At 37.5% G+C, this 20,945-nt stretch overlaps 1 protein-coding gene across 6 annotated transcripts in view; it reads left to right on the top strand.

Annotated features, from left to right (window-relative positions):
- The window catches only part of glsb (glutaminase b), a 47,231-nt gene that overhangs the window by 5,396 nt on the left and 20,890 nt on the right, over positions 1-20,945 (top strand). For 4 of the 6 annotated variants that reach the window (XM_073854640.1, XM_073854639.1, XM_073854643.1 and 1 more), the window contains exons 2-7: positions 8,530-8,626; positions 8,980-9,101; positions 15,225-15,354; positions 15,449-15,528; positions 18,012-18,175; positions 20,307-20,365. In XM_073854640.1, coding sequence (XP_073710741.1) covers positions 8,530-8,626; positions 8,980-9,101; positions 15,225-15,354; positions 15,449-15,528; positions 18,012-18,175; positions 20,307-20,365 — 652 coding nt within the window. Of the gene's footprint in view, positions 1-8,529; positions 8,627-8,979; positions 9,102-15,224; positions 15,355-15,448; positions 15,529-18,011; positions 18,176-20,306; positions 20,366-20,945 lie in introns of those variants that run through there. The other 2 variants (XM_073854641.1, XM_073854644.1) reach the window with 2 other exon arrangements.

The following is a 20,945-nucleotide window of genomic DNA, read 5'->3' as shown; positions in this document are numbered from 1 at the left end:
TCTTCTACTTTTCTTATTCTGTCCTAAATTTGTGAATGTCCTGTAAATGACACCACTCAGTGCTGCCCTCTGATGGTTTGGTAGAAAATCATTTGTACTGTGCATGTATTCAGCATTCACTGTGCATGTATTCAGCATTTTGCCTTTATCCTTGGTCGGAAATTTTTTGGAAGCTGTGCGGACAAGTGTACGCTCAACAAAGTGAAGTATACCCGGCCTTAAAGGACAAGTTCGGTATTTTTTTACACCTAAAGCCCTGTTTTCAGGTTGTTTATGATGAAATAGAACTGTTTTGACTGAAATTTGGACATATGATGCTGGCCCGAGAATTTTCGGGTGTTTGTTGTATCACCTCCCACCTCTACAATGGCTGCATAGGTGCAGTGGAACAATCCTTCCTAAAATCCATTAAACTTTCGTGTACAAAGACGTGAAACTTATCGAGTGGTCAGGGGTGTTCACTGATATGCTCACACAAAAATCGCTGCAAAAGATGCTTTCCAACAGGTGTTATAGCATTCGTTGTAAACTTGTGGACCTATTTTTCCAAACGCCTCACACCCGTATATTCTTCCGCTGAGAGCTTGAATAATAGACCCTCCAGCCCAGTTGGTGGCGATAATCCACCTTTGCCAATTGCAAGAATACAAACAAAGTTCCCGCCGCGGAGTAATACCGTACCTCACAGCACATCTAATACAAGTCAATGGAGTTGGACAAAAACTACGATAAAACCTGTTGGAAAGCATCATTAGCAGCGATTTTTGTGTGAGCATATCAGTGAACACCCCTGACCACTCGGTGAGTTTCACATCTTTGTAAACGAAAGTTTAATGCATTTTAGGAAGGATTGTTCCAGTGCACCTATACAGCCATTGTAGAGGTGGGGGCTGATACAACAAACACCCGAAAATTCTCAGGTCATATGTCGAAATTTCAGTCAAAAGCGTTGTATTTCATCATAAACAATCTGAAAACAGGGCTTTAAGTGTAAAATACTGAACTTGTCCTTTAAGGTGTTGCTAGGTACGAGTTGCTAATTTTTAAACTTAGAAACATTTCGTACCATATGAGCAATGGTAAAAGTGATGCTTATCTCAACATATATAGTATGTAGCTATAATATGCACAAAAATATGCACTTCTTTTAAGTAAGCAGCACAGAATTTCTGAATCTGTCAGACCGGTTAGACTGCATTTTGCTTTCTTAGCAGTCAATGGTTTCATGTAAAGCTAATCCCTTAACCACTATAGTTGTGTATTTGAGCAAAATGCTGAGATTGCTAAAGAAAAGGGAAGTGAATGTAAAGCTATAACACCTGCAATTAAAGCCGTTATCTGACGTGTTGATCTGCCGTTGATCTCTTTCTCTCCCTCAGGGTGCATTGTGTAGTTATCGGAAACCTGAAACCAGCAAGCACTTTTCTATCTGCTACAAAGGCCACTTAGATGTGCAACAGAAGCTGTCATGGTCTTCAAAAGAGCTTCACAGACTGGCACGTGCCCCTTTCTAGTGGCTTTTATATAGAGTTTGAGCGGTGTAAACAATCTAAAGAAACTAACCTCTCCATATACAGTATATGTATTTGCTCTGAAAATGCTTATAAAAAGTGACCATAGCCATGATGTAAGCAAACAGCTAGTTGAACTTTGGTGCTTTGTGTCTGTATCCATATGAATGGCTATGGCTATTTCCAGTTGCCACAGGGGTTTGGACCAATAAGCCGTCGCATCTGTAGAATGCTGTCCATTCCACAATTCCCACCTGCCACATGCACTCTGATAAACAAACACTTAACCTTGAACCTACACTGTCCGGTTTACAAAGTGACTAATGTACTGGTCCTGGCAGGGAGCCGTCAACCGAACATAATTCGGCAGCTTTATAGATTACAGCATCTGTCAAGTAAAAATGTATGCTAAGAGAAGATGTATGGATGCTTTTTGCAACAGATTAGGCCTTAGTTACATAAGCCTTGATAATATACAGTAGATATTAGATAATAATGTCAACCGTTACTTCAAACTTGTTTAGAAAGCAACAATGGTATTGACGCAAGTGGCATTGTTTCTGGTTGAAGCGTATTATTTGAAAATGGCCTAGATTTGCCATTGATGATTTTTGTATGGAAGTTTTGTTGTTTTGATAAAGTCCTGTTGATTTGTCACATCAGGGGCAGAAATCCAGACGATCCATTCACTTCCAAATGACTTCCTTGTGCTAAAGGAGAAATACTCTCTGTTTCCTGGCAACTAAGCTGAAGTGTTTTCTTCCCTTGGCCGCTACGCCTTTTTTTCAAGATCTTACCTGATCTCTATTTCAAGCTGAATGTGGAATGTGAACTAGACTATATTGAGGTCACTTTTATATGCGTTAGCACTTTATAAAATACATATAGTGTTAAAGCAACTTTACAGAATATCATGTCTTAATCATGTTTTACACAATGTGATGAGGCCGTAAACAAAGAAAACACATGTGCCAAATATCATATAGTGTATACAGTGTTAAATGAATACATGAAAATTATGCAAATAGTAGATATTTAATGATTTACACTCACCTAAAGGATTATTAGGAACACCTGTTCAATTTCTCATTAATGCAATGGTGTAAAGGTGTGGGGGATGTTTTCTTGGCACACTTTAGGCCCCTTAGTGCCAATTGGGCATCGTTTAAATGCCACGCCCTACCTGAGCATTGTTTTTGACCATGTCCATCCCTTTATGACCACCATGTTCCTATCCTCTGATGGCTCCTTCCAGCAGGATAATGCACCATGTCACAAAGCTCGAATCATTTCAAATTGGTTTCTTGAACATGACAATGAGTTCACTGTACTAAAATGGCCCCCACAGTCACCAGATCTCAACCCAATTGAGCATCTTTGGGATGTGGTGGAATGGGAGCTTCCTGCCCTGGATGTGCGTCAATATGGGCCAACATTCCTTTCAGCACCTTGTTGAATCAATGCCATGTAGAATTAAGGCAGTTCTGAAGGCGAAAGGGGGTCAAACACAGTATTAGTATGGTGTTCCTAATAAGCCTTTAGGTGAGTGTATATATAAGAAAACATATTGTTCCAGATTTCTCAATAGCATTCATTTTTTATTTATTTGATTGGACAATTTATTTATAATAAAGACCAACACCTCATTACAGTTATTAGCAAAAAATTGTATTGCCACATCTCAGTCATTTATTGTTTAATGCACCATTTATCAGTGATCAGTATGGAGCTCTGTCTCTTGGCCTACCCTGTACAAGTTTATGAAATGGATGTCAGGAACAACTGAACCCATAAATACCAGCAGAGCACATTAGTAGCACAGAGAAGTTAAATACACACAGTCTCTTCTAATGAGGATAAAAGTGTTGAGGCCTGTTAACAACAGTGTTGTATACCAGTGTGTGTAGTATTTAGTATTGACTGGCATGTGACTCCCAGTGGAAAAACAGTAAACAGAATGTGATGACTGTTTGTATGACCAGCAGGTTAAATATTGATTTGATGTTTCGGCATCATCTCTGGGAATTTAATTTCTTGCCTGTGTGTTTTGGCTAAAATGCCCTCTGTAGTCACCAGATATCTTGTGTCGCCATTGGATGAAATGTTTCTTTCCCATAAAAAGGGGAATGTTGATGAAGCTGAGACATTATAAACTAGCTGAACCCATTAACCTCTACTGACAGGATAGAGTCTGCACAGTCTGTGGTTTAAGGTTGCATGCTGGTTCTGTCTTCTGAGAGCAGTCGGTAGTATGAATAGATGTGTTATGTTTACTTAAAACATTCCGCTGTGAAATTAAGCTTTGAGAATTCCTGGAATCCCATGGCTATGCAGGGTTGTACAGTGAATATTACTGTCTAAAAATATGTCCAGGTCTCATTGAGTTTTAAATTATACAAAAAAGATATACTTATAGAAAATATAGCCTGTCTATAAAGATATTTTTATAAATTTCCTACCGTAAAATATAAAAAAATTATCATTAGTAATATTTGTTGCTTAGGACTTCATTTGAACAACTTTAAAGGTGATTTTCTTAATCTTTTAATTTTTTTGCACCCTCAGATTCCAGGTTTTTTAAATAGTAGATTAATAGCGAAAGTGAAACCATTTCTGTCAACTCGTGATCTCGAAAAGCTCATTCATGCTTTTATATTTACAAGATTAGATTACTGCAATGCGCTATATGTCGGCATAAATAAGACACTGATTAAACGCTTACAATTAGTTCAAAACGCTGCTGCGAGACTTTTGACGGGTACTCGTAAGCGAGAGCACATTACTCCAGTATTGAGCTTTTTAAACTGGTTACCGATCGACTACAGAATACATTTTAAAATTTTAATTTTCGTTTATAAAGCACTGTATGATATGGCTCCGTTGTACCTGACAAATCTTATTAAGAAATACGAACCAAAACGATCCTTGAGGTCAGCTGACCAGCTGGTCTTATCGACTCCAAGGACAAAGCGGAGAAGTGGAGATCGAGCGTTTATAGCTATAGCTCCTAAATTGTGAAATTATCTACCCCTTTCTATTAGATTGGAACGTACTTTTACTGCTTTTAAACATAAGCTTAAAGAATACCCTCTAGCATTAGCATTTAATAGGGTATAGTATTTTGAATTTCTAGGTTATCAAATTTGGGGGTTTTATTTTATTTTACTGTTATTTAAATGTGGTGTAAATGATGTATGCTTTTATGATTATGTGTTTGTACAGCACTTTGTTCAATGACAAGTTGTGGAAAAGTGCTTAATAAATGAATAAATGAATGAATAGTACAATATTTAGTCGAGAACTATCCTAACAAACCATACATCAATGGAAAGCTTATTAGCTTAATATTAACTTATTATTGACCCTTAGGACTGGTTTTGGGCTCCATAGTCACATGTAGGATTTTGAGAATCAATTTGCTTTATTGATGTAAAAAAGTCACAATACAAATGCAGGGCTCCAGACTGCCACCAAATGGTGACATTTTGCCACCAAAATTTGAGAGTGTGCCACTGAATTTTACAACAAGTCGCACATGTGCGACCAGTTAATTTGACCTTTTTTGTGATGTGACACTGAATTTGAAACAGCACATTGTACTTCCTGCATCTATCATTAAAATATTTATTGTAATACAGTGGAAATTAATAGAAATGTGAATATTTGTTAGGCATGTTGATTTACGGTGTGTGCCCCTAAATTTTCTGGTTGCGCCCCTAAAATTTTCAGTTGGCGGCCACTGTGCTCCTAGTGAAAAAAGTTAGTCTGGAGCCCTGAAATGTCTTTGAAGGTTGTCATAAAACAGGCCTTGACATGAGTTCCACTGCTTCACTTTCATTGGTAGTTGCTTCCGAAGTCGCTAATTATTTTTACAGTCAAAGTTTTCTAAACTTTGTCAACTTCTTGTCGCCATCGGTCACTGTCACTCGTGTTGCCGGAAGTCACCAAGCTTCCTTTGGAGTGAATGAGATCATGCCGCTCCGCTTTTGGTAGTCGCTGTCTGTCTGAAGGTGGCTTTGGAAAATTCTATTTTTAGTAGAGTTGCACTACAATTATACCGATACCAGGGATGTAAAGGTATCAAAAATTCACGGTACGGTGATATTTCGGTATCAAGCCCGGGGTACGGTAATTATTGGAACGTTTACAGGAGGGAAAAAACAAAGGAAGACTTGTAAAACTGCCATAAGCGTTTATTAAACAAGACTGAACATTACAATGTACAAAGTGTAGTGTAGTGTTAACAATTTAAAAATTAAGTTTTAGTTTAGTTTATCAACTTTAAACAACTCCCAATAAGTCAGGTTTTAAGAATTGAGTCACTCCCTCAATTGATCTAGTTTTTTATTTATTATTATTATTAATGCTAATGCTTGGTACTCATTTGAAAACAACGGTTGTGATTGTAGAATCAAGATAATGGGTTTTAAGATGGGTCAATTCCTGAAAACAAAAACAACCCAGTAAAAATGAAAATAGCAGCTTACTTATTGTAGCTGGACATAGAGCTGAGGTCAGCTCACTCAATACAGCGGTGCGTTTCCCAATCGGAAGTCAGCAGCCTCTATAGGTCACATTCGCAGGCTGCATACGTCATGAAGACCGTCTTATTTCAGAATATTAACATTTTTCAAGTTGACAATTATTCTTATTTAATCGTATATTGTTATAACACGCTTATGACTTGCGAATGTAATACTCAGTTAACTTAAATACACCAGGCGTGTAATAATGACGGATGCAGCCTGCATATGTTACCTAAGGAGGCTGCCTTCTAATTAACTCATTCACCGCCATTGACGAGTTATCTCGTCATTTATGAGTTCATATTTAACTAATAAATATGCCTTTTTGGACGAATTTCAAAGTGAATGTGTAATACCGCTTTTATCCACCAGATGGCGCCAAATCGAATTTATCAAAAACGGAAGTTAAAAAGAGTTAATGATTTTTTTTAACTGCCTTTATGTTTGATAGTCATTCTGAGTCTGATCTCTAACATAAATTCCTTTACAAAAACGCAATTTATTAAGCTTTTTGCTCAAAATGTTGTATTTTTGAAGAGAAATATCCATATTTCAGTGGTTAAATTAAGTAGAAAAAGTAAATATATAATGAAACGTTTTTTCCCCATTTTGTTTGTTTGTTTATTGTTTGTTTGAAAGCAGAGGGTGTGTTCTTTAATTTGATATAATTTGTATGTTTATATATTTAAAGAAAATGATTTTTCCTGCAAGGAATTTTGTGAAAATTTTGTTAAAATCACAAAAATGCAGGTGGGCAACTTTTCTCAAAAAGGCTGGCGGTGAATGAGTTAAGAAACGGCATACACACTCTCCTCATTCACGGATTATTCACTCGTTTTTTGTATGTCCATCACATTTTGTCCTTTCTCGTTTCTTGTCACAGCGAACGCAAACTTTTTCCACACATCAGACTTAAAATTCGCGTTTCTTTTGCTTCTGTCATTGTCGCTCCACTTGTAGAGAGGCATCAGAGTGGCACGCATGGAATTATGGGAATTGTAGTTTCCGCGGCCCTCCACTCGCTTCACTTGGCCGGAAGAAAACTACACATGTTGCCCGGAAGACCTAACGTTTTACCGAATCATGTAACCACGGTTGTACCGGGAAAATTTAATTTCTTGAATGTTATTCATTCGTATAATGACCATAAATATTGAAAATTAAACTAGTGATATTTCTTTACATTTACTATACAAAGAGCTCAAATTCGTTGGATTTTCCTGTTCTTTTTTTAATTGAGATGATTTATCAGCCATGACTATCGCAGTTTTTAAACTATCGGCGATTATTCAGGCTGATATCGGCCGATCCTTTAATGATAGTTTGGTAGTTATATTAACTTGCATTAACAAAATTCTAAAGATTGATATTCCTGATTGTTATTAATTGATATAATGACCATTAATATTACAAATTAAACTTGCGATATTTCTTTACATTTACTATACACAGAGCTCAAATTCATTGGATTTTTCTGTTATTTTTTTGATTGCTGGATTTATCAGAAAAGAGTACAGCAGTTTTTAAACTATCGGCTGATAGTGTTAAAAATAGCTTTTACCAACAGATACCGATTATTGGCCGATATATCGGTGCATATCTAATTTGTTAGTTTTAACAATAAAGCTTGTTTTCAACCCGGACGCAACACTCATCATCAGTTAATTTTGTTTAATATGTTACATCATGTAAGACATACATAGTTGTGTTTTATCAAAATGTGTTTTGACGGTCTGTTTTGTGTGTCTCATTAAATCCGCATGTTTTGTCTCCCACGTTGCTCTGCTTGCTGTTTGTTTGCATTGTAAGTATGAATTATTTTTGTCATTGCCAGACTTTTCATCTACTGACTAACTCGACTGACACTTTGGCTTTCTCTATTGCATAATCATCACAATTAACATGAATCAAACATGAGTTGTGTATGACGCTACAGTATGAGCTGCTTAAAGCCACAACAGCTCAGACAGAGCTTCATTAGAGTTAAACCCATCTAAATGTGCAATGGCTAAGTTGGGTAGGCTCTTATTTTAACTAAGCATGAGTGAGCTGCAGCCTTGTAGTGATCATGCATAAAATCTGTGATTGGTGTAATATATATACAATCTAGAATATTTGCAATCACCAAGGGCCATTCTTGCTTAAAATACCCCATGAAATGAACCCTGGAATATGTCACATTGGAATAGGTCAGATCAACTGAATTGCATTGTGGGAAACTTTATCTAGTAACTGGGAGCATGTAGAAAATACATAAACATAAGGAAAACCTGGTTGGGCCATTTCATGGGGTCTTGAACTCTACTTTAAATAATTAATTCCTGTTTCTATTTCTTACCTTTGTTGCATGCATGTTTCAGCTCTCCTGTTTAATCCACAAATAACCAAATTCCTTAATCAGCTTGCATTTTAACAAATGGGTAAACACCTGCATCACTCCAGACATGACATCACAAAAGTCAGTTCACCCAATGTTTTCTCTCTCCTTCCAGGAGAAGGAAAGCTGGAATCCTGCCCAGTTTGGAGGATCTGCTCTTTTACAGTATTGCTGAAGGCCAAGAGAAGATCCCAGCCCACAAATTCATTACCGTGAGTGAAAACACTTGCACTCTCTTACGCACATTGATGTGAGATATTATAAATCAATGGATATTTTGTTTACGAATAATGCTAGTAGGTCAACTGCAATCTATCTGTGGTGGTGTTTATGATAGCATGACAGAATGACTGGCACGGGGTCAGCGTGTACCGTTACTGCTGTGTTATTATTAACAGCACCAGTAAATAGGGCACAGAGCCATGTTTTTATTACTCTAATCTTATCGAAGCTGACCGACAAAGCGTGTATACCCGATAGGAGTGCTGTGATTGTATAATGAGTAATGCACATAAAGTGAGTGACTATTGAAATGTCTTGTTTTTGTATGTGCATGTAAATACAGGCACTGAAGGCCACCGGACTTCGAACGGGAGATCCACGGCTGAAAGAATGTATGGACATGTTGAAAGTTACCCTGAAATCCACTTCAGATGGTGTAATGCTGGACCGACACCTTTTCAAAAAGTAGGCTGACACGCTATCTTCAGTCTTCCTTCAGTTGTGAAACCCTGTCAGAAAGTTTTTAAAATTGCTTTTCGGGTATATGCAGCAGTGCCCGTTTTTAAAAGACAAATGTTGGTGGTGGTGTGTTTACTCCGGCTGGCGCTGGTGGCTTCATTACAAGATGAAGATGGATGCATTGAGCGTGTGTCAGCTCATAGAGGCTTGATAAAATGTGGCAGCCGTTAATGACTTTATTTAACAGACAGGGCCATAAAGAGACTTGTGTTTTGAAACGAACACAAGAGTACTGTCGTTTAAAGCAACACTATGTAGTTTTTTTACCTTTAAATAATGTCTCTAAAATTATTTCAGTGATAGAAGAACTTTTAACTGGGCAAATTTTACTGTTGCTGCAACCTGAGCAGCCTCCTAGCTGCTACAAGCACACTCTGAAAGTGGCGGTGAAGGGTAGGAAACACAGCCCCGCCCCTCCCCCTGCCTGCAGAAGAGTGTCTGATACCAGGCACTGTTGCGCTTTTCAAACACACGTGGGAGCTGTAAGTCATTTTTACATGGAAACTACATAGTGTTGCTTTAAGGGCCAATAAATATTAGTGGTGCACGATATATCGGCCGCCGATATAATATCCGCCGATATGGTCATTTTTTTACACATCGGCATCGGTCCGATGTCAAAATAGGGCCGATGTGAACAGGCCGATAATCATTCCTGTGTATTTGACGTGTGTGTGTGTAGGAGACGTGAGTGTGGGGGCGAGTACGTTTGTTTTTGCACAAGGGCATAAGTTACACATGTGCTGAAGCAGGTTCTGTCGTTTGCCTGGTCGTTCTTCAAAGTGTCTGAAGAAGATCCTCGCTATGCTGTGTGACAGGGGTGTCCAATACGTCGATCGCGATCGCAAAGGCAATGCCGGTAGATTGCACATAAATTAACTGTGTATCCTTATGCTGCTCAATGCCTCCAAGAGTAATTGTGACACACGTAACTTAAGTCTTGAGTTGCTGTGCCTTTCTTCTCAAATGTGTTTTTATAAATCTTATGCCTGCCCGCCAGAGCATGTGAGCGGTGCGGTAATATTTCCATCAGAGCGCATTTCCGAAATTTCCGCTCTGCTCGCTCAATACCCTCAGCACCGCTCGCTCATCCCAGAATGCCCTTTGGTAATTTGCTAGTTCGAGAATAGCTACTTTAATCTAACTGATCAACACAAATACAAAGCGCCATAATATAGGCTAACTGATTGCTTACCAGCATTAAAACCATTTAAAATAAGAATCTTTATAGTTCTCCGCTCCGTGGATGAGAAAGCTTCAGCCAAAAACGCATTTAATATTAACTGACTGAACACTGGACTCTTCCCTGGACATTTAGATATAATTTTTTCATCAACAGCATGCGTGGAACATTATAAACATTGATGAGAATCTGCCGACTCGACTGATTCAGCACGTCCTCTATTTTACAGAGAGTTCGCTTAATTAACGGCTTTTCATTCGGTCCGTGTGAGCTAAACATTTTTGTGCTATAATTTGCTCTCGCGGCTATATTTCAAAATATTTTTGACCAAGTAACACTCGGGATAAAATGTAAGTTGTTTTAGATAGCATTTAAGCTTCTGAAATGATGACAAATCAGTCTGACTAAAATGATATATCCAGATGAATTTAGCCAAAATAATGATTTATTCGTTTTCATACTATATAGATACACGTTAATTTATCTACCAATATACTATTGAAAATGCCATAAATAAATACTCATGGCCTTCTGTATTGCATTCGTTTTGTACATTTACAGGTTCATAAATACTGTCTAATTTTAATTTCTTTAAGACACAGCTGTGTTCTGTATTTACTGATGCACTGTAAATTTGCACTTTAAAAACCTTCTTGTTAAGAAATTGTTCTTCAATTTATTTTAGTTTTTTCAAATAATATATTTATACAACAGAATAGTTTGTTAATCTTTCTCATAAGGGGAACGAATTATTATAATATTTCGTAATTACTTATTACATTTATTATTACTTAAAATTAGTAAAACATGTGAATGTCGTGGAAACAATTTGTTAATTTTAATTATATCCGGAGCTCCGTATCAGTTAAACTATAATAGCCAACACACAACTGTACATAACTGCGATTTATCAGCTAATACTTTAATTAAATGCAATTATCCAAGAAAACAATTTGGCTTACTTAAAAAAATTATATCGGAGCGGGATCTGAGCGGGAATTGGTTTATTTGCGAGCGTGAGCGGAAAGTTAACGGAGCGCTTGCTTGGGCGGTGAGCGACTGAGTGGAGCGCTTTAACAGTAGAACGGAATATTTAGCGGAGCGTCACACCGCTCTGCTTCACTCACATGCTCTGATGGTGGACAGCCCTAAATCCAATGTAGAGATATATGCAGTATAGTCCACGCATTTAAAGTGTTTTTAGCATGTAGAACTTGTCGGCTAAAAGTCTGGACACCACTGTCTTAGAGTAATTGTGAAACACAAAGTCTTTTTGAGTTGCTGTGCTTTTCTTCTCAAATGTGTTTTTATAAATCTTATGCCTGCCCGCTGCAGTGTAAACTTCCGAAATTTACCAGGATGCAATCGCATTCTTTCCTTCATGCAGCTGATGCACGCGCCCGGTGTGTGTACGCGCGCCCGAGCGAACGAGGGAGGAAGAGAGAGAGAGAGAGAGCTGCAGCATTGTGCTGATTTATATGCTTCTGATACTATTGTCATTTTCTTTCTAGTTTGTTTTACTAAACCGTGTCTCTGCTATTTTATACAGTACATGAACTCCAGGATTTTTTTCAACTTCTCAAAAAAATAGAGTAATGGTGACAGCCCTAAATCTAATGTAGAGATATATGCAGTTTAGTCCACGCATTTAAAGTGTTTTTTAGCATGTAGATCTTGTCGGCTTTATCATTTTAAAAGTAGATCACCACACAAAAAAGTCCGGACACCCCTGCTGCTGTGTGCAATGAGAGTGAGGGCCGGGTGATACGAGGGGGAGTTCGGGACAAATTGTTCAACACAACCAATTTGATCACCCACTTAAAAAATAAGCATCCCGAAGCTTACAAAGAATAAGCTTACATATCAATCAGCTAATTGATGACATTTTGCACATGGGTAAAGGTGCCCAATCAGTCATTTCTGGGAATAAATTACAAAAGTACATTTTTTTTTTGGAAAATAGCTCTTTATTTGATTATCATTAAAATGTGTTTTTATACAGAGATATCGGCATCGGCAAATATCGGTATCGGCCATAACAGACAAGGGTCATATCGGTTATCGGCATCGGCCAAAATTTTCACATCGGTGCATCACTAATAAATATTAAAGATTTTAAATGTTACAATAAGGGAATATTACTTGCGTTTCATTAGTCACTGTAGAAATAGAAGAAGATCAGTGGCTGTTGCATAAACATAGCTGGGTGATTCTCACGAAATCCAGATTTAGAAGGTGTCCAGCATCAGAATTTTTAAAAAGACATTTTTTTGCACATATAAGATTAAGGTCTAAACTTACTATAACCATTATTTAAAAAAATTAAAAAAATATTTCCTATAGAATTTAGATTTTTTTTAGATTATCATTACCAAAAATGATCATTACCGCAACGTAATATTGCAATAAATATATGCATTTACAAACTTATGTTTCAGTAATGAGAACTAGTCTAAGTTGTCTAGGTACTATGACAAACAAAATTTCTATTTTTATCTGGAAAGAAAAGATAAGAACCGCTTACCTGGTAGCCATCTTGAGTCTCACAGTCAATTATGTCCCTTAAAACAATTTTTTTAAATGTTAGTTTCTTGAGGGCTTAAACAATGATTGAAAATTGTTGCGGAGGATGAGAAATTTGGTCTTGGACAGATTTATATTCCTTATTATTGTCTCTACATTTACCATTGATCACCAAACACCACTTGCTTCTTTACTGTAAATGTTTATAGTATAACATGCACTGAAGCTTTTTTTAGATTTTTTAATTATAAATATTTCCATGTCAAAGAACCCAAATCCAGTCATGGACACATTGCGGTAATGAAAATTTCCCCTTAAATGTATAAAAATCAGCAAAATTGGTTTGTATGATATCATTTGAAATCAAGTGCAAAATAGTACATGAAGAGATGTTTGTAACTGTATGCTTCTTATTTTGTTACTCTTATTTTGCATTTACTTTTTTTATCAAAATGTTTCTTGACACCTCATAAGTCTAATTTTGTGAGAATCGCCCAGCTGCTAACCTAAGACTGTGTCTCAAGAACTAGTATGTATGACTAACTAGCAATTGGTTTGGGGCTAATCAGTCTTATAGAAAAAAATATGACTGACTTGTAAGACTAATCTAAGAAGTTGCTGGCAGCAGAAAATGTGATTTACATTGTGGGAAAAAGGGATGCAGCGATTAACCAGTTTCACTATTAACCGCGCATTAAAATGCCACAGTTAAGTAATCGTAAATGCTCTGTTACACCTTGTGTTTCTGTTTCACATGCACACACACAAAAACCAGATCCACAATCCAAGAGACGCGCGTCGGTTGGCGCAATGTATGACAAAGCTCCGCGAGAGCATTTCGAAAGCATATGCGCGTGTCTCTTTGGTTGTTCATGGATCTGGTTTGTGCATGCGTGAAACAAAGCAACAGTCCAATAGGTGCGTGCAGCATTAAAAACCATCTGCTCATGGCTCGAGTCCAGTTCTGGTGGTCTGACTGACTTCAATTAATTGCGCTACATTTTTTTCAGCTATACTGTTTATGTCAAAAGCCAGCTAGGTTATTTTTTATTGTTTCTAAGTTCTCTACTCAGGACCAAAAGAATTGTAGACACAAATACACAAAAGACTAACAATTATTCAAAAGTGTGTTCATGTGATTTTATACAATGATGTTGTAAAATGAATGAATGCATATAATCGTACAATCGTGATTATTTATCGTGCCAACAAATAATCGTTGCATCCCTGTTGGGAAACAGTATCTAGTACAGTGTGGTTTGCTTTAGACTCCATATTTGGGCTAATGTAGAAGGTCATCCAGGTTGGCTAGTTGTGATGGCTAGGTAACAATGACTATGGCCTTCCATTCGTACAACATGTCAGAAGTACCAGCGTGCACCGGCTCACTTCAAGCACCTTGTTCAAAAAAATTACAACGAATTCAAAAGTAAAAGTAAAATGTGCACGGCTGCACAGGCATCTATAAGCCATTTTAAACCTGTTCCCTCATCCGGTGATACTGGTATGACTGGGTTTGTCACACGTCAGTTAAATTCCTTACATCACATTCTTACATCACTGTGTTTTTTGCGTATAGAAAGGTCATGTTGTGGTTTCATCATAACAAGTTTTTCAATAGCAGTTGGTACATTTGGTACAGTTGTCTCATCTCAGTATCAACTTTATCTCAGATGTTTCTCCTGAAATCTTTTAGGCATAATACTGAGACACATTTGATGCAATTGCTGACATATAGTTAGAGTATAGACGGTTTCATCGGACGCACGTGATACACATCTGGATCCGAACCTTACTTTCGGTTTTGTTTTTTTAATGGTCTGACTAGTTGCTAAACTGATCTCTTGAACAAATGCCTTGTCAAAAATAACAAATGTTTTGCTTTCCTAGGTAATCTGTGTGTTGTTTTTATGCTTGTTATATAAATAAACTACGTTTAAAAGAACTTTGTTGTTATTTATTATTAGCGGAGTTTACCGGAAGTTACTGCTGAAACCGTTTATAGAGATATGAAATGATTTTGATTAATATGATCATGGAGAATTTTATCAAAAATATTTGAGTTTATATTGAAATCTGTTCTATGATTGTAAATGTTGGTTTAAGGTCCGAGCACTGTTTGAAACGCATGTAAGATTCTTAGCATCTTTTTCACATCTGAAAAGTCAGCGTGCCGGACACTTGGAAGACAGGATGATCTCACTGTGGACAATATCGCCCAACACTAGTTTCACATTATGTCTCATTAACTTTATCTCAGATGTTTCTCCTAAAATCTCTTAAGTCATAATACTGAGACACATTTGAGACAATACTGGCATAAGAGAGCTGTGAAATAAATGTAAATTTTTTTCTTGCCTCAGGTGTGTCCAAAGCAACATTGTGCTCCTAACCCAGGCGTTCCGCAAGAAGTTTGTTATCCCTGATTTCCAGTCGTTTGCCTCCCACATTGACAGTCTTTATAACAAAGGTCAAAAGCTTTCTGGTGGACTGGTAGGATTTTTTTGCGTTGTGTTTTCTTTTCGACTAATTACTGTATGTTAAACCTTGATGAACTTGGATCTGATGTGATTTCTTTAATTATCAGGTGGCCGACTACATTCCTCAACTTGCCAAATTTAGCCCAGATTTGTGGGCCGTGTCCCTTTGCACAGTAGATGGACAGAGGTATGAATCATGTATTTTCTTTTGTTGCTTGTTTTACCTTTAATATCATTAAGTTTGAGCTTGTCACATATTAGAGGCATTGACCTGGAGTTTTAAAAAGATCACATATTTAACACCTATGCTGTCTTGGATGTCTATTAATCGGTCCATGTGGAGTATCGGAAAAGTTCAGTTCAACTTTATTAATTTTCCAAAGGCAATTTATGTTGCAGCATACAGACATAAAACAGGCATAAAAGCACTCTTTTTTTGTCCTGAACCTTAAAGGAATAGTCTACTCATTTTCAATATTAAAATATGTTATTACCTTAACTAAGAATTGTTGATACATCCCTCTATCATCTGTGTGCGTGCACGTAAGCGCTGGAGCGCGCTGCGACGCTTCGATAGCATTTAGCTTAGCCCCATTCATTCAATGGTACCATTTAGAGACAAAGTCAGAAGTGACCAAACACATCAACGTTTTTCCTATTTAAGACGAGTAGTTATACGAGCAAGTTTGGTGGTACAAAATAAAATGTAGCGCTTTTCTAAGTGGATTTAAAAGAGGAACTATATTTTATGGCGTAATAGCACTTTTGGGAGTACTTCGACTCGCCTGAAAAGTCCGCTCCCCTTCTCCCTCTCAGAATGGGAGAGGGAGGGTGTTACTGCGCTGAGTCCAAGTACTCCCAAAAGTGCCATTACGCCACAAAACACAGTTCCTCTTTTAAATCCACTTAGAAAAGCGCTACATTTTATTTTGTACCACCAAAATTGCTCGTATAACTACTCGTCTTAAATAGGAAAAACGTTGATGTGTTTGGTCACTTCTAACTTTATCTCTGAATGGTACCATTGAATGAATGGGGCTAAGCTAAATGCTATCGAAGCGTCGCAGCGCGCTCCAGCGCTTACGTGCACGCACAGAGATGATAGAGGGATGTATCAACAATTCTTAGTTAAGGTAATAACATATTTTAATATTGAAAATGAGTAGACTATTCCTTTAAGGGCGCACTTACACTATCCAAATCAAATCACGCCCGGGCGTGTTTGACCCCCAAAGCCTGGTTCGTTTTTTAAACACTCTGTGTGATTTAGTGTGATCACTCTGTACCGTGCCCGGGCATGGATTGGTTAATTGCGCCCTGGCCGACTTGCAGGGGAGGGCTCAAGCGCGGTTCACTTGGGTTTAGCCTGATCACAAATCGGTCAAAAGGAGATACGTCAATTGGGCAACCACTCACCTTCATCTGCCTTGGTAAAAACCTTCTGATGCGTGCAGCAGGGTTACATATGAATGTCTGAGCTTCACATGCAACAGATCAACTAAGAAATATGATAGGCATGTGAAAGGGCTGTGTGTCATCACGCACCAAACGACTCGGAATAAAAAAACAGACTTAACATTACGATGGGCTCCAGTGTTTAGCACTTTCTGTTTTCTTTAAAACAATCACATCCTTATGACAAAAGCGTGCCCAGGCTTGTTTTGCTCAAAGTACAGTGTGAGTACGTGCTACTGGGGGAGTACGGAGGGGGGAGCATCGTGTTAACTTGGGGCACGGTTTGATTGGATTAGCCCTAATGTGAGTGCGCCCTAAGTAAAAATAAAACATGTTGACTGTAGAGCAGGAAGGATGTGTTATAGTGTTAGTCACGTGAGGACAACTGATAACAGGACCATAAAATCAATAACAGTTCTCTCAACATTTAGCCCTAAGTGCCATGGTACATCTTTTGATCTCTGATAATTAGGAGGTAATAAAGATAAAATCTATATCATGTTATGGAGATTCCTGGGGTATATATATACATTTATATAGCAAACACTGAGATGATTCACAAGCCTGTTAAATAGTAACTGTAGCTTGTATTTGTGAGCCTTGGCCCATCAGCAGATATTGATTGAATAACCTCAGTTATCTTCTGCTTTATAGCAGGGTCTCAACTGGTGGGTCGTAGAAGTTATACAATGCAAGTAACCATATAATTGTACAAAATAAATACCCTTATCTGCGTTTAAGAGGGAGAACTTGCTGTTGAGGCAGTATTTATTATTTTTATCTTTTACAAGGTTATTTCCATGCCTCCATATCTGAATACTATGAAAATATGTGATGGAAGGTAAAATAAAACGCAACCCATACTACATCCAGGGTTTACTTGCAGTGAGGATAAACAAGGCTTGTGGTGACCACAATGTGTTTTGTGCAGTGATGGACTGCTAAATGTAAAAACTTAAAAAGTCAGAGGACCTTTAGAAACCAGGACTGTCTATTATCCTGTTCAACTCATGTTTTGGTACTGTGTGTGTATGTGTGTAGCAAACACACTTACCTTTCCAAAGTAAAAGGTGCACCTTGAAGCAAACTCAGTTCAGAAGCAATCCTCTACAACAACAAAACACTAAGATCTTTTCACACATGTCTGACCGAGTTACCTTTAACCATCTGTATGTCACATCCGTGTTTCTGATCTCTGTTCGTTTATTTGCAGAGACACACAGTGGGTGACACTAAAGTGCCGTTTTGCCTGCAGTCGTGCGTGAAGCCACTCAAGTACGCTGTTGCTGTGCACGATCATAGCACCGAATATGTGCACAGCTTCATTGGGAAAGAGCCCAGCGGCTTACGCTTCAACAAACTTTTTCTGGATGAGGATGGTGAGGATTTCAACCCTTACTAATAGGCTTATGCTATTAGTGAAATTATTTGGCTGTTTTGTCAAAGCATCACATATATTGCATACATTTCATATTTTTAATAGGGATTGGCCGAATGTTCGGCAACCAAAACTATTCGATCCGAAAATAAGTGTCTTTCTTCTTGGACACTTTAAAATGTTTCCACACTGCCGACATTTTGGCTGCATTTATAAAGCGTGCATGCCTTTCACTTTACGCTGGTTGCTGTTTGATTGTTATTGTTCAGTAAAATGTATTCAGCCTATTTTATTGCTTATTTATTATGTCATCAAAATCATCATTGTTTTGTATAATTTATGCGGCCTTTTTTTGGCCTGAATACCAAAAATAGTTTTTTTTACGGCTAAATAGTTTTGGTTGCCGATCATTCAGTGCATCCCAAATATTTAACTATTACTTAAAGGTAGAGATGCACTATTGTATCATTTTGGCTATGACATGCCAAACGCTGATATAACGCTGATTAACTGCATGAAAGCACTGAGTGTAATGTTTTTTGCATATCCACCATTTTTGACATGATCATGATCGACAAAACATGATCAAAACAGTGATCTATATCAATTATGGAAGACATCAGTTATCAAAATTTATCAAATCTCATATTCAGCCAGTAATTTGTTAAAATCAGTATCGACCAAAAACATCTGTTGGTGCATCCCTACTTAAAGGACACATCACCGTTTTTCAGTATTTTACTATGTTCTTGCCTCAACTTAGACAAATTAATACATCCCTATCTTTTTTCAATGCATGCGCTTGATCTTTGTGCAGTGTGTCGTGAATGTGTTGGCATTTAGCCTAGCCCCATTCATCCCTTAGGATCCAAACAGGGATGAATTTAGAAGCCACCAAACACTTCCATTTTTTTTCTATTTAAAGACTGTTACATGAGTGAGCATGGTGGTTGTTGGTGTTTTAAGCCCTGAACGAAGATATGGTAAGATAGGAATGTGACTGTTTTTGAATTCAGCTCGAATTGTTTCGAGCATTTAAGTGACGTGTTTCCGCGTTTTCACGTGTCCGTGGCACAACTTTCTTTTGCGTGCCAACTTTCAAACCATTGTCGCTTGGGATTGGGGTTAGATTTGTGGTTTTCGTCTGATTTTTAAACCGTTTTTAAAGTTGGGTTTAGGTTAGGATGTCATTTTAAGTATTGGTTTATACATTTATTCGTCAGGTTTTTAAACTGTTTTCGCTTGGGGTTGGGGTTAGAGTTGAGTTAGGGTGAGGATGTCGTTTTATGTAACAGAAAGTCCTTCTAACCCCAATCCCAAGAGACAATGGTAAGAAAATAGGAAAAAAAATTTAGTAACCAATATGTGAAACTGTCACGAAAAAGAAAGTCGTGCCACAGACACGTGAAAACGCGGAAACACGTAACTTAAATGCTAGAAACATTTCAAGTTGGATTCAAATACAGTCACATTCCCATGTTACCATATCTGCGCTACTCACCTGACCAATGGTGAGCTCGAACTGCCAGAAGCTGGTGGAAGGCCCGATATGTAGCATCAGTGCTGTGATTGGCTGAAACGCTCGAGGCACCGGCACGCTGCCTTAAAGGCTTCGTTGAGGGCTTAAAACACCAACGAGCAAGTATGGTGGCACAAAATAAAACGTGGCGATTTTTTTAAGCGGATAAAAAATGAAAACTATATTGTATGGCAGAAAAGCACTTAGTTTAAAGCACTTCAACCTCAGCGTGCAGTAACATCATCACTCCTGACTACTACCTCTCACGCTCAAACTATATTACTGCGCCCAAGGTCGAAGTGCTGCAAACTAAATTCTAAATTCATCCCTGTTTGGATCCCAAGGAATTAATGTGGCTAGGCTAAATGCTAACACATTTATGAGGCGCTGTACAAAGATTAAGTGAACGCATTGAAAAAAGATAGATATGTTATGTATTAATTTGTCGAAACTGAGGTAAGAACATAGTAAAATATTAATAAATGGTGGTGTTTTAAGTAGCATTATTTGAACTATTTATGTGTGTGTGTGTGTGTAACAATTTCCCAAAATTTTCCCAGAGTTTTATCTGAAATATCTTTGTTTACATTTATACTTTTTTGGGGGATCACAGATAAACCACATAATCCAATGGTGAATGCTGGTGCTATCGTGTGTACATCTCTAATTAAGGTAAGCACACTTGATTTTATGGTAAAAATATTAAACTATTCCTTCTAACTGAACTTACATTGAAGTGATATAAATTAGCCAGAATAGAGTGTTTTACTTTGTTACCAATTATGATAATGTTTTGTTACATGCAATAATCATACTTTGTGTTTTTTTTACTGTACATAACCTATTGATCAGTATCTGACACTTATACTCAAGGTTACTCTCATTGTAAAGTCAAATGTGTGGTGATCATTAAACCAAAGTCTTAAGAAGTGAATTTTAAAAATTCATTAAGACTTTGCGTTTGCCAAACATTTCTTTCTATCGTCTCTCGTGATTCCCAAGAAATGCATGTTATTGTGTTAAGTATTTGCGGTATGCATACTGAACTATAGTGGGGTTGTTACACCTGGCTGGTATTTCTTTTAGTTGTTTGCACTTTTTGGATGTTTGTGTGTGTAGGTGGACGGCCAGCGCAGCTCAATCATGTGTTTGAACTCTTGTGCAAGTACACAAGAAAAAACACACTAGTGTGTTTTTAAAATATAAGTATTAGATTCAAGTGCTTTACATTTTATGTTCATTTATATTTCTT

Source organism: Misgurnus anguillicaudatus, chromosome 17, assembly GCF_027580225.2.
Source record: "Misgurnus anguillicaudatus chromosome 17, ASM2758022v2, whole genome shotgun sequence".
NCBI classification, from domain to species: Eukaryota; Metazoa; Chordata; class Actinopteri; order Cypriniformes; family Cobitidae; genus Misgurnus; species Misgurnus anguillicaudatus.
This window is presented reverse-complemented; position numbering and strand designations above follow the sequence as displayed.